The sequence below is a fragment of the Mus musculus genome, chromosome 9 (genome assembly GCF_000001635.26).
Source record: "Mus musculus strain C57BL/6J chromosome 9, GRCm38.p6 C57BL/6J".
NCBI lineage: Eukaryota > Metazoa > Chordata > Mammalia > Rodentia > Muridae > Mus > Mus musculus.
Genome location: NC_000075.6, coordinates 63,747,755 through 63,759,558, shown reverse-complemented (window position 1 = coordinate 63,759,558; position 11,804 = coordinate 63,747,755). Strand labels below are relative to the sequence as shown.

The 11,804-nt window shown below is 51.4% G+C and overlaps 1 protein-coding gene across 1 annotated transcript in view; it reads left to right on the top strand.

Annotated features, from left to right (window-relative positions):
• Positions 1-1,564: 1,564 nt before the first annotated feature.
• Smad3 (SMAD family member 3) overlaps positions 1,565-11,804 on the top strand; it is a 111,229-nt gene continuing 100,989 nt past the window's right edge. Inside the window, exon 1 of the mRNA NM_016769.4 lies at positions 1,565-2,087. Coding sequence (NP_058049.3) covers positions 1,882-2,087 — 206 coding nt within the window. The 5' untranslated portion in view covers positions 1,565-1,881. The remainder of the gene's footprint in view (positions 2,088-11,804) is intronic.

Below are 11,804 nucleotides of genomic sequence, written 5' to 3'. Positions count from 1 at the left end.
CTACACAGAGAAACCCTGTCTTGAAACAAAACAAAAAGGACCTCCTTCCTTATAGTCTCTAGCAGCAAGTGGAAGGGAGGCTGCAGCCACCATCTAACTGGTTTGCAGGAACCGGCTTGCTGAGGTCTACTGAGCCTCAGGGGTCTTCCTTTCAGGACTTACCAGGGAGGTGGAAGGAGGGAAACCACAACCCCTGACAAGCTGCCGCTGGCGGTTGGTGGTGGGGCAGCCTCGAGGACAGAGCAGGGGGCCCCTGAAGCTTCAGGGCTGACTCTGTGGGACGAGCCACACTTCATAGGGCTTCGTAAAGCGCACCGGATCTTGGTTTGCAAATAACTTGTTTCTCACCACGGGAGAGAAATAGGTGTGTGTGTGTTCGCGCGTGCGCAAAACCAAGCACACTCTAAGCATCTGGGCTAGCCTGATAGGGAGGCTGAAACAGGATAAAGGAGCAGAGGGTCTAATGTAACGCCCCAAATCCGTGGAGGGACCGTGGGCAACCAGCCCTGAATTCGTCTAGTCTGCAGTAAAGCCCCTAGGGCTACTCAAAGTCAGGTTCTCTTGGCTTCCCACCTAGGCTAACTTTGAATAAACTTCTCGAGTCCTCTCCGGCTTGCTCTTTGTGTGTGCGAGTTCATTGCTTTGTAAACAAAAGCTCTCTTACTTGTTTGGTGTCGAATTTCGGAACTTCAGTAACACCCTGAAATGTTAATTCTCTCCCCTCCTCCAAAGAAAAATCCTAAAGCACCCCCATTCATTCCTTCAGGAACGCAACAGATGTCTTTGAGGCCCGTTTTCTGCAAAAAGCTTGGTTCACTGGGCCCAAGGGACCCCTGGCTCCAGCTATTGTTCAAGTTGTCACTGAGGTCTCTTAACTCCTTTTAAGTCTCCCTCTCCCCTTTTCCAACTCCCTCCTCCGCAGTCTCAGGCAGTCGGCCGTTCTGATCTCACCCAGCAGGAAAACAAAAACAAAACAAAAAACCACCTAAAGCAGCTCTGGCCACTGAGCGAGATCAGCGTGCCCCAACTTCCTGGGCCCGGAGCTTTTCTGAACCCCTCACCGCGCCCGAGTCCTCTCCGGAGTGCAGCCAGCCCTTGACGGACAGTGCCTGTTCCCTGTGAGTCTAATCCTCTCTAGTTCCTGCAACGGTATCTGAGAGTCTGTGGGGCGGCGAGTCCCCAGGAGTCCGGTCCCTCGGCACTTGGCAGAGCTGGCGGCCGCCCTACCCGGTGGCCCACGTGGGCGCGCTTGGCGGCGCTGGGCGGGGAAGGCCGCGGGTCCTCCCCGGAGCAGGGCGCGGGGGAGGAGCGGGGAGCCCCGGCAGCGAGGGGGCGGCGACTGCGCTGGGAAGGAGGCTGCACGCGGAGCTGCGTGAAACGTAGACTTGGGAGCGGGCGGGAGAGGAGCGGGTAGCGCGGCTGCTCGGCCCTGGCTGGCCCTGCAAGGCGGCGATCGCAGAGGAGGAGGAGGAGGAGGAGCAGCGCTGCAGAGGCGGAGGGATCTGCGCACCAAAGCCATCCAGGCCAGCAAAGTTTGGCTGGGGGTTGGACTTTCCTTCCCGGAGGCGGCACCCAAACAGCTACCCCGTGCGGAAACCCAAACTTTCTACTGCCACTTGGAGTCTCGCGGCCGCCGCCTCCGCCCCGCGCGTCCGGGGCCTGCCCGTCAGTCCGTCGGTCCGCGTGGAGCAGCTCGGGCGCCGCCGTGCTCCCGATCCCCGCAGCTGCAGCGCCGCAGTCCTGGCCCGGACGCCCGGGCAAGTTCTCCAGAGTTAAAAGCGAAGTTCGGGCGAGGCGCGGGCCGAGCTGCCTCTGAGCGCCCCCGGCGTCCCCAGTGCGCCCAGCCCCGCCGGGGGCGCCGGTGACCCTTCGGTGCCAGCCATGTCGTCCATCCTGCCCTTCACCCCCCCGATCGTGAAGCGCCTGCTGGGTTGGAAGAAGGGCGAGCAGAACGGGCAGGAGGAGAAGTGGTGCGAGAAGGCGGTCAAGAGCTTGGTGAAGAAGCTCAAGAAGACGGGGCAGTTGGACGAGCTGGAGAAGGCCATCACCACGCAGAACGTGAACACCAAGTGCATTACCATCCCCAGGTGGGGTCCCAGAGCGGCTGGGGGCGCACTGGCCCAGCCCCCTAGCGCGGCCCGGGTGGAGAGGGAGGGCGTGTGCGCGTGTGTGCGCGCGCCTGTAGGGGACGGGGAGTGGGTGGAGGGACCCCAAACAAAACCTTCGGATTTGCCTAGCCTCAGAGACCTGGCTTCCGTGCAGCATTTTGGCTTCTAGACCTCAAGGGTCGCCAGCTGCTTCCGGGCAGCAGGGGTGTTTCTGAGCTTGGCCCCCCAACTCTCGGGGCTTCGGGCTCCAAGTGGAGGCCCCGCTTTGTTCGGCTCTGCCGGCCGAGCCCCTCCTCCTCCGCCGCCTCCCGCCCCGCGCTCGTGGAGGTGGTGGCGTGTGTCCCTTTCTTTTCTTCAGCTCTGTTCCCCCACTTCTTTTCCTCGTCTACAGGAATGCAGTCGGTACAGCTGTGGGTGAGGAGCGGGAGCCCGTTGATTGACAGATTCCTTCTTCGCTCTTTCTTTGCTTTGGGATTAGCATTTTTACTGAGTATTTTTAGATTTGGTTGTGCCAGCCTCCCGCCCCCTGTGCACGCATGCACGCACGCACTTAGTTGGAGAGCAGAGCACCGACTTTGAAGCGGGAGAAACAAGTGGCAGAAAGTAGGGGCTTTCCCTCTTTCCACCCCACCCCTGCTGATTTGCGATCTTTTTAATCCAGAGTATGCGGGTGCCTAGAATGGAGCAGGCAGCTCCAGGCAGATAACAAAACACCCCAGGGCTGGCCTCCCATCGGCCCTGCATTCCTGTAGAGCCTATTTTCCCAAAGCGCTTTGCCATCTGTCCTGACCTCCTTTATCCTTCCCATCGGGCTAGAGGAGTCCGGCGGGAGCTCACAGATGGCTGATGGAAGGGGTCAGTGACTTCACTCCCAAGGCCTTCTAGAGCATACCCGCGTCTGGGCAATGCGGTGAGAGCACTTTAGTCTTCTGGTTTTGTTTCTTCTCAAACACCTTTAAAGACTGATTCCAGATGAGGGGCAGGTGGGGATGTTTGGGGGGGGGCGGGGGCGTTCTGCCTGCAGAGGGATGGAAAGAAGGCCTACGATAGTAGAGGTCATCACCTGTCTAGGCAGGGGTAGCTTCCATCCTTGGCCACCTGCTCAAGGCAGCTGTGTATGGGCTGCCAGCCCTGATAGTAAGACACAAAACAACATCTGTCCACAGGAACCCAGGGTCGGCCTTCCCTAGAAGCACACACCACATATGGTGGGAATGACACTTAAAGAAAACAGAAACAAAACACAACAAAAGCAAAAATCTAACAACCCCCAAACCTGAGTGGGTGGATTCCACCTGTAAAGGAGAGGGCAGGCAGGCAGTATGTGGTCTGGAAGAACGCTTGGCTGCTGAGCCTTTGCCAGCTGGCGTTAGGGGTGATGTGATAGTCAGAGGCACCTGGGTTTTTGGCTTCTTCTCCAGCTTTCCAATCTCCTCTATCCTTTTGCTGAAGCGGGCGGTTGAGTTTCACAGAGCTCTGTCAGGTCTGGAGAAGCAGCCTCCCCCCACCCCCCACCCCCATCTGCCCGAGTGCACCCAGCTCAAGTGCTTTCTGTTTTGAACCCTCCTCCAGTGCTATCAAGTATGAAATAGCTGTGCAAAGTATTTCACAATTTACAAGGCACTTTCATATGGTCGACGACAGAACTGGAACATAGAAAAGGCACGGAGGTCTAAAATGATCTTGCTTGCAAAGCAACAGAACTTAGAGAGGGAAAGCATTCATTCGACTAGATCTGGCATGCCCTTTCTCCCAGTCTGTTTTGAACTCCGAGTCCCCAAAGCATCCGTGTCCAGGGTGGGTGGTGGATCTCTTCTGTCTGCAACGCTCTTGGTTAATCTTTGGGCTGGGGTCAGCTTGGAGGAGAGGCTGTGCCTTCCTCACAGGCAGGTCAAAGCTAGTGTGCTTCTGAGATTTCAGGCTAACACTTTTGCTCCCAGCCGAGTAGGACTAGGTACCTTCAGCCTGTGCGTAGACCTCGGGCTTTGGAAGCAGGGTGTGTGTTTGCCGGTTCTTTGGCAGCACTGCGGACTGAACCCAGGGCTTCCTGCATGTTGGGCCAACGCTCTGCTACTGAGCTACCCTCCCAGTCCTGGGATTGTTTTCTTTCATCTTTTCTCAACTAGAGAGACCCGGTTGCTTGGGTGGATCCAGACAAAGGTGGATTTCCATCCCTGGATTTTGTGCCCACGCCTCTGGGTCACCCTGTCTCCCTTGGCAACAGCTGCTGCTGTTTTGGCCATGGGCAGAAAGCTAAAGGCCACGTCTTGGGGAGGCGACTAGTTGGCTATGTGCTCGTGCTAGCCCTGTGTCTGCTAAGCCCCTATGTGCTCGTGCTAGCCCTGTGTCTGCTAAGCCCCGGGCTTGTGTGTTGCTTGTCACATTGCTGCCTTTGAGAACTAGGGCTTTGGAAAGCAGACAAAGGAAAGTGTGTGACTTAGTCACCCGCTTCGAGTGGGGCGGGACACTGGGTGCCTCAGTACATTCTGTCAGATCTGGAGCCGGGCTGTGAGGACTCTCCGTCTGAGATGTGGAACCTTTTGGCTGTGGTAGCTATTGGCCACATGCTGGCTTCTTCTTTCCCCCGGGCTCTAGGCACATTCAGTGACCGGGAGAGCTGGAGTGCCCCAGGCTTGCTTGCCTTCACAGAGATGAGGTGTAGGAGTTTCATTTTAAGCCACAGAGTGGAGAGCAGGGCATCTCTGATCTGGCAGGGGTGGGGCAGAGCTCAGGCAAGTTCCATGCCAGCAGCCCACTCCCACCTGCTTGAGCGGCTGAGAGGAGACACAGGTGTCTCCCTCTCTAGTTCCTAAAGGGAAGTTGAAGCACCTGCCTTTGAGAGAGACAGGCCTGCCGCGGGGGAGAGCCAGTATTGGACCAAGCTGAAGGCATCTCTGGTTTAGAAGGGATCTTGGGCATTGTTGCATAGCACCAAATCCAGAGAGGGGGAAAAAAAAATCAAGAAGTGAAGTAGGTCTTACAGGAAGCACCCCACCACCACCTTTGTCCACTCCCTTTGTAGTATGACCTCCTCCTGGGGCCACCAGGGACTTTGCTAGGCTACCCTCAACTGGTAGGGAGAGGAAGAGTATCTTCATTGTAACAGCTTTCTCCAGCTTCTGGGGACAGAAACACCAAGGCTTTTGACAATGCCAGGTAGGTCTCTGGCCAACCTCCTCGGTGTAAACCATTGGTAGCAAGCCTCCTCCCAGCTGCCAGCATGCGAGCCATCAGAACAGGGCCTCAGAACAGCGGGTAGCTGACTAGGGCGCTGGACCACAGGGTCAGTATTCTCTGGCTGGAGGAACTTTGACCCTTCCTGCTTGGTCCTAGGGCAGAATGTTTGAATCCATACTTTTTGCGGGCAGCATTTTTGCTCTGTTTCTAATCAGAAAACAGGATTGTTTCTTGTGTATCCGGCCTCTGACCCAATGTTATATGCCCTAGGGAGGGATGCAGAGATGTGTTTGAGAAGACAGGGACATTTTTGGAGATTGGGGATACTGTGGGGAAGATGACTGTGATATATGTTTTAACATGTGAAGGCACAACATTAGAATATTAAACCATGACAGCCACCTGCTTTCTCTGGGGAAAGATAAACCCCACCCAACCCCTAGAATTCAGGTCCCTGCCTGGATTTAAAATCGGTTGTATTGTATTAATGCATGTATGTGTGTATGTAATGTGTGCACGTATGTGTATTGTGTGCATGATGTGGTGCACATTTGGAAATCAGAGGACAGCTTGCAGGCGATGGTTCTGTCCTTCCACCGTCTGAGTTCTGAAGGTGACATTCAGGTCATCAGGCTTGGTGGCATCAGGCTTGGTGGCAGGCACCTTTACTGGCTGAGTCATTTCACCAGCCCAGAGCCTTCCTGGATGGGCATAAAACTGGGTTAAAATGAGGCCCCAGAAGAGTTTACAGACATGCTGCGGAGATGTAGGGTTTTTGTGTTTTGCCTTGCGTCCTCATTGCTTTGATGGTGGGACTTAACCAGTCACTGCTCTCAAGGAACTCAGCATCCCTGCCCCAGGATAGAGAGCTGGCAGGGTGGCCGAGGGTCGAACAGTGCTCCCGGTGGGAGCTGGCATGTGTGTTGGGGAGGTTGGTGTGTGCTGGATACCTGTTGGGGTGATGGTCTGAGGAGTTTGGACTGTGTGAAGCTCCTGGGAACTTGGTCTTTCCTTTATTATTATTTATGTGTGTTCATTGTGCAAACTAGATTTTATCATGCCATTTTTTGAGTCTTGTATTTTGAGTATATGTACCTCCCTTGGGCCCCCAACCCCCATCTTGAATCCTGCCCTGGCCTCTGTGTAGTCCCTCTTCTAGTTTTGTGTCTTACAATTTTTTTTTAAAAAAAACTGTAGATTCAGTCTATGTGAAAAGTCACACTACATCTGTCTCAGTTTGATTTTTGCTTAACATGGTGATCTCCATTTTCCTTGAAACATCCCTCGTGTGTGTGTGTGTGTGTGTGTGTGTGTGTGTGTTTGTGTGTGTGTGTGTGTCTGTGTCTGTGTTGTTTGAGTGCGTGCTTATATGTGTGTTGGAACCTGAGGAGAGCTGTCTTGCATGACACCTTTATCTGCTGGGCTTTTGCCAGGCAGACAGCTGCGGTGACTCTCTTACCTGTCACTTGTACAGAAGGGCCTGTGAGCTGAGTGCTTGTCTAGGACCCAACTATAAAGTGTTTTCTCTTTGAAGTAAAGGGCAACTTAGTGTGACAAACCTGAATTTCAGGTTTTCCTCGGTGTGAGCAGGGACTCGAGCTGCGAGCTGCGGACTGTGGGTTGCTCAGCCTTTCCTTTTGGTGCAACTTAGCTTTTCACATCTCTCAATCACATGCTGGGCAGAGAAAATCCTGCGAACCCCAGTTTCTGAAAAGACATGGGAAGTGTTCCTAGGATCTCTTCTAGAAGTCTCTGCAAGGACTTTAAAGAGCTTTGCTTATTTATGTGCATATGTGTGTATGCATGCGAGTGCAGCGTCCACAGGCACCAGGAGGGGTGTCACCCCCAGACAGAGTGACAGTTGTGAGCAGACCCACCTGCTGATGGAGCCTGACTCCCATCTTCTGTAAGAGCCACATGTGTTCTCTATGGCCTAGCTATCTTTCTAGCCTGTGAAATGTTATTTTACTTTGTATTTGCAAGTGAGGGTGCATGCATTCTGAAAGTCAGTTCTCTCCTCCCACCATGAGCTCCAGGCGTTGAACTCGGGCCGTCAGGTATATGGCAAGAGAGTTTACCTGCTGAGGACCTTGAAGGGCCTGGACATAAACATTTAAATGACTATTTTAATGATAGAAAAAAAAGTGATGAATGAAGTCATCGTTCAGTTTTGATGAGACATGCAAGAGGTTGATGACAATGGAGAGAATTAGGTTTGAGCTTATCACATCCCGACTCTAATTAAAATGAGTTTTTGAAAAAAATAAATATTGGCTTAATAATGTAAATTTGCAATTGCTGCTGTATTATAATGGAAATAAAATTAACACAATTTAATGGACTGAATGGCTATTAATTTCCACCTAGTAATTTATTAGGAGATTTTAATGCCATTTGCTGCGCTGCACAGCCATTATTCTCAGTGTGCCTCTGTGGAATAAATGGGACTGGGCAGGGCTGGCTCATTTGAAATGAGACTGTATTCTGTTAAGGCATTTCTCCCGGCTCTTCGTCTTCCAGAATCCCCCTCTTAAGAGTCACACTTCCAAGGTGGAAAGCAACAGGGTCTTGAATATCTAGTTAACTTCTGTTCCTGTCTCCTTTGCTGTACTTGAAGGGTGTATTAACCGCCTTTCTTGTTATTGTGCAAACATACCCTGACAAATCAGCGGAAAGGGAGGAAGGACTTAATTTGGCTTGCAGTTTCAGGTAACAGTTTATTGTGGCAGGAAAGCCATAGAAGCAGGAGCTTGGAGTGGCTGGCCACGTGGCATCCACAGTCAGGAAGCAGAAAGGGGTGAAAGCTGCTGATTGGCCCACAGATAAGAGTGGGTCCCATCAACTCAATGAACCCAACCGAGAGATTCCCTTACAGACATATCCAGAGCTTTGTTTTCCTGGTGACTTCAATTTCATCACCTTGACAATCAAGATGAACTATGACAGCTGGGAAACACAAAACCACGAATACAACCTGAGCCGGGTGTGATGGCGCACGCCTTTAATCCCAGCACTTGGGAGGCAGAGGCAGGCAGATTTCTGAGTTTGAGGCCAGCCTGGTCTACAGAGTGAGTTCCAGGACAGCCAGGGCTATACAGAGAAACCCTATCTCGAAAAAAACAAAAACCAAAACCAACCAAACAAAAAAGAATACAACCTGACTTGTTTTCCCAGGTCCGAGTCTGATAGTGTTGCCAGTGGCAAGGTTGCTCCTGGGGTAGGAGGTAAGGGGCAGGGGCATCCTGCTGTGTGCGTGGTGTGGGAAGGAACTGGAAGCTGGTGAGCATTGGAGGGACCAGCTTTCCAAGGCCTTGTAGTTCAGCCTCTCCATCTTCCCTGTGAGGGAGTCAGTGGTTTCCTTTTACCAAGTGGGTCCCCAGGACCACACTGTAGTTGTCAGGCTTGGTGGCAAATGCCTTTGCTCTCTGAGCTTGCTCTGCAGTCCAGGAATGTGGTTTCAGGGACAAAGGAGTTTCTAGGAGGCCTTGTCTAGTTTATTGTTCTGTTTGCTTTCAGTGAAGCTGCCAGGTGCTCTCTCCGTGCCCTGGGTGACAGTGACGTGACGAGGAAAGAGGGCTAGCTCCTTTGCTTCCCTCTGTAGCTTCCCATCTGCCAGCTGGTTAAACATGGCTCCTTGGGAGCCGTAAGACCGTTGTGTGCGTTTATCTCCAGCTAATTTGTAAATAGAATTTGCTTGGTGCTAAGAAACCAGTCCCCCTCAAAACTCTGAAATGGATTAACTGCTGACAAAGATTCTCTCTCTCTCTCTCTGTGTGTTTGTTGAGAGAGAGAGAGCGCGAGCATACACATTATTCTGTGTTGACTTACTTCACAGTGTGAGAAATAACGTATCTGCCGGACAAGCCCCTCTGTCCTCAGTGGCATGACTGCAAACAGCTGCCTGCCACAGTGACACACTACTACTCACACACAATGTTTTGACAGAGAGACTCAGTTTAAATTGAAAACACAGTAGAAGCCATTAATTAAGAAGTCTGGCTAATTCTGGACCCAGCTAAAAGTTTGTTTAGCAGACTCCAGAAATGCTATCAAAGAAAACTAACTTACTGCACTTGGTCAGGTTGTTTTGGAAGCAGGCGTGACTGACACAGGGTAGTGAGAGTGTGTGTGTGTGTGTGTGTGTGTGTGTGTGTGTGTGTGGTGAGGGGCTCTAAACCTTGCTTTGTTTTTGACTTAATTTCTCTGCATCTCAGTTGTTCTCAGCTGGTATAGTCTAGGTAGCAAGTTCTGGTGGAGGGTTCTCCGGACTCTGCTTTGATTTTTCATATAGGCATTCTAGAAGTTTCTGAAGCCATTTAAAAATTGTACTGTCTTTGTTGTGTGTGTGTGGGGACACGAGCCACAGGTGCAGAAGTGGAGGTCGGAGGATCACTTGTCAGCTCTCTTCCACTGCGTGGATCCCTGGTAGTCAGGAACTGGGTCGTCAGGCTCGGTGTCACGCACCAATTACCCACTGAGCCATCTCACTAGCCCCAATTTAGAAGTTCTTTTTTTGGTGTACAACTGGTTCATTAATTGAATCATGAATCTTCTTTAATTATCATCAGTCCAGTGCCAATTAATTTATAAAAGCGAGTAAACAACTTTGGAGTTCCGTCTTTAGATTGTGGCTCTCCTCTTCCCCTTGCCCTCCTGGCCCCCTGGCTACCCTTGACTAAATCGGCAAACTTGAACTACAAAGGCGTGTAGTGTAAAAATACCCAACACGAGGATGAAGCCCGGAGACTGTGTGTCTTCAGAGGCAGTGAGCGGTTTGCCTTCCTTTGTTGCTATTTTTGACTATTCTTGGAGCAGGAAGTTGACTTTAATGACCACAGATGCCTAAAAAACGGTGAGCTACCAGAGGTGGGCATTCTCGCAGATACCTGTGGGAGTGTTTGCTCCTGTCAGTGTTTACCCACGAAGCTTCCTTTATTTATTTTCAACTGTCTATACAAAGACAGACACTACCCCCAGTAAGCAGAGGGAGCAGGGAGCTTACAAGTTTGAACCCCATCTAGGAAATGGAAAACGAGTTTGAGTTCATTCTTTTTCTGTGTCCCAAGGCTTTCCCCACTCACATCTGGCAAGTTCTCTGTGCTCCACTGGGCGTTTGTTTAGGGCGAGCACTGTTTAGAAAGCAGCATACAGGTTTGCCTTGGAAACAGAGTTACCCATCTGACTGCTCCTGCCGCCAGGCTTCGTACTGAGCCAACTGTGGCCCAGAGGGGCCCCTGGTGTGTGTGTGTGTGTGGTGTTTAAAAGCTTTTGACAACTTTTGACAATAGTAATGCTTTTTGGGTGTGTGTTTTTTAAAGGTCTGTTTTGACACTGTTACAGCTCAAAAATGCCAAAAGGCATTTTTTCCTTAAAAAATCACCTCTGGGCTGAGCCAAACGTGGAGTAATGGGTCCAGAAAGAGCTCTTTTTTCTCTTCTCTTCTCTTCTCTTCTCTTCTCTTCTCTTCTCTTCTCTTCTCTTCTCTTCTCTTCTCTTCTCTTCTCTTCTCTTCTCTTCTCCCCTCCCCTCCCCTCCCCTCCCCTCCCCTCCCCTCCCCTCCTTCCTCCCCTTTTCCCTTTTCCCTTTTCCCTTCTTTTCTTTTCTCTTTTCTGACTATGTGTCTCTTTCTTTCTTTCTTTTTTCCCCCTAGCTACAATTAACTGTCAGATAGAGTGCTGAAGCAAAATACCAGGGTTTCTCTGCTCCCATGCCTCTCTGGTAGAGAGACTTGTAGCTTGACCAGGCCTGGACTCTAGGTGTACTGCACCTCTCTAAGATATTTCTTTGTGGTCATTTCTCTGTTCCCTAATGGGTGTGCCATATGCCACTTGTGAAGTGGGAGAGGAAGCTGGGACATTATAACGCAGCAGAGAGAAGGACTGCATGGAGCCTAATGGCCTTGGTCATATCTTTTGCTTCAGTTCTCCTGTGTGAAAAATGGGAGCAGGACTGTTGATCGCACGTAAGAGTGAGCTGAGACAGGCCAGGTTCCTAGCCCAAGTGTGTAGCTCATAGTATGTGTTCAGTAAATTCGCCTTTTCATTCTCAAGAAGGACATTTGGTGATGGCACCAGCAGGGCACCCTGGAGATCCCTGGTCTCAGAGCTCACTATCTGTAAGAATGGCAGTTCATGTAAGGGAAGGATCCTTTCCCAATGCCTGTACCCCAAAAGTGCCCAGTCATGCTGCGTATTGGCTGAGGTCCCGGTGGAGTATTAAAAAAATAATCGATGTTCTTCAGGGGCCGTCCGCTCCATTCCCCTTCTCCGCTTCTCTATGGCCATTTAAAACATTGCTTGGCTGACTAAAAATAATAGCATTGAAAACAAACTTTGATGAATCAGTGCCCTGGGTGGGGGGATGGGTGAGATCCCCATGCAGAGCCCTGTGACTCACAGTTTGTGACTGATAGCTGCCTGTAAGTGTGTGCTGTTTATTGTTGCTGGTGTTTTCTTGGGGCAGGGTTGGAATGTTGTCCTCCTGAAGTTTCACCTCAGCAGCTGGTCTGGCTGTTGCCAG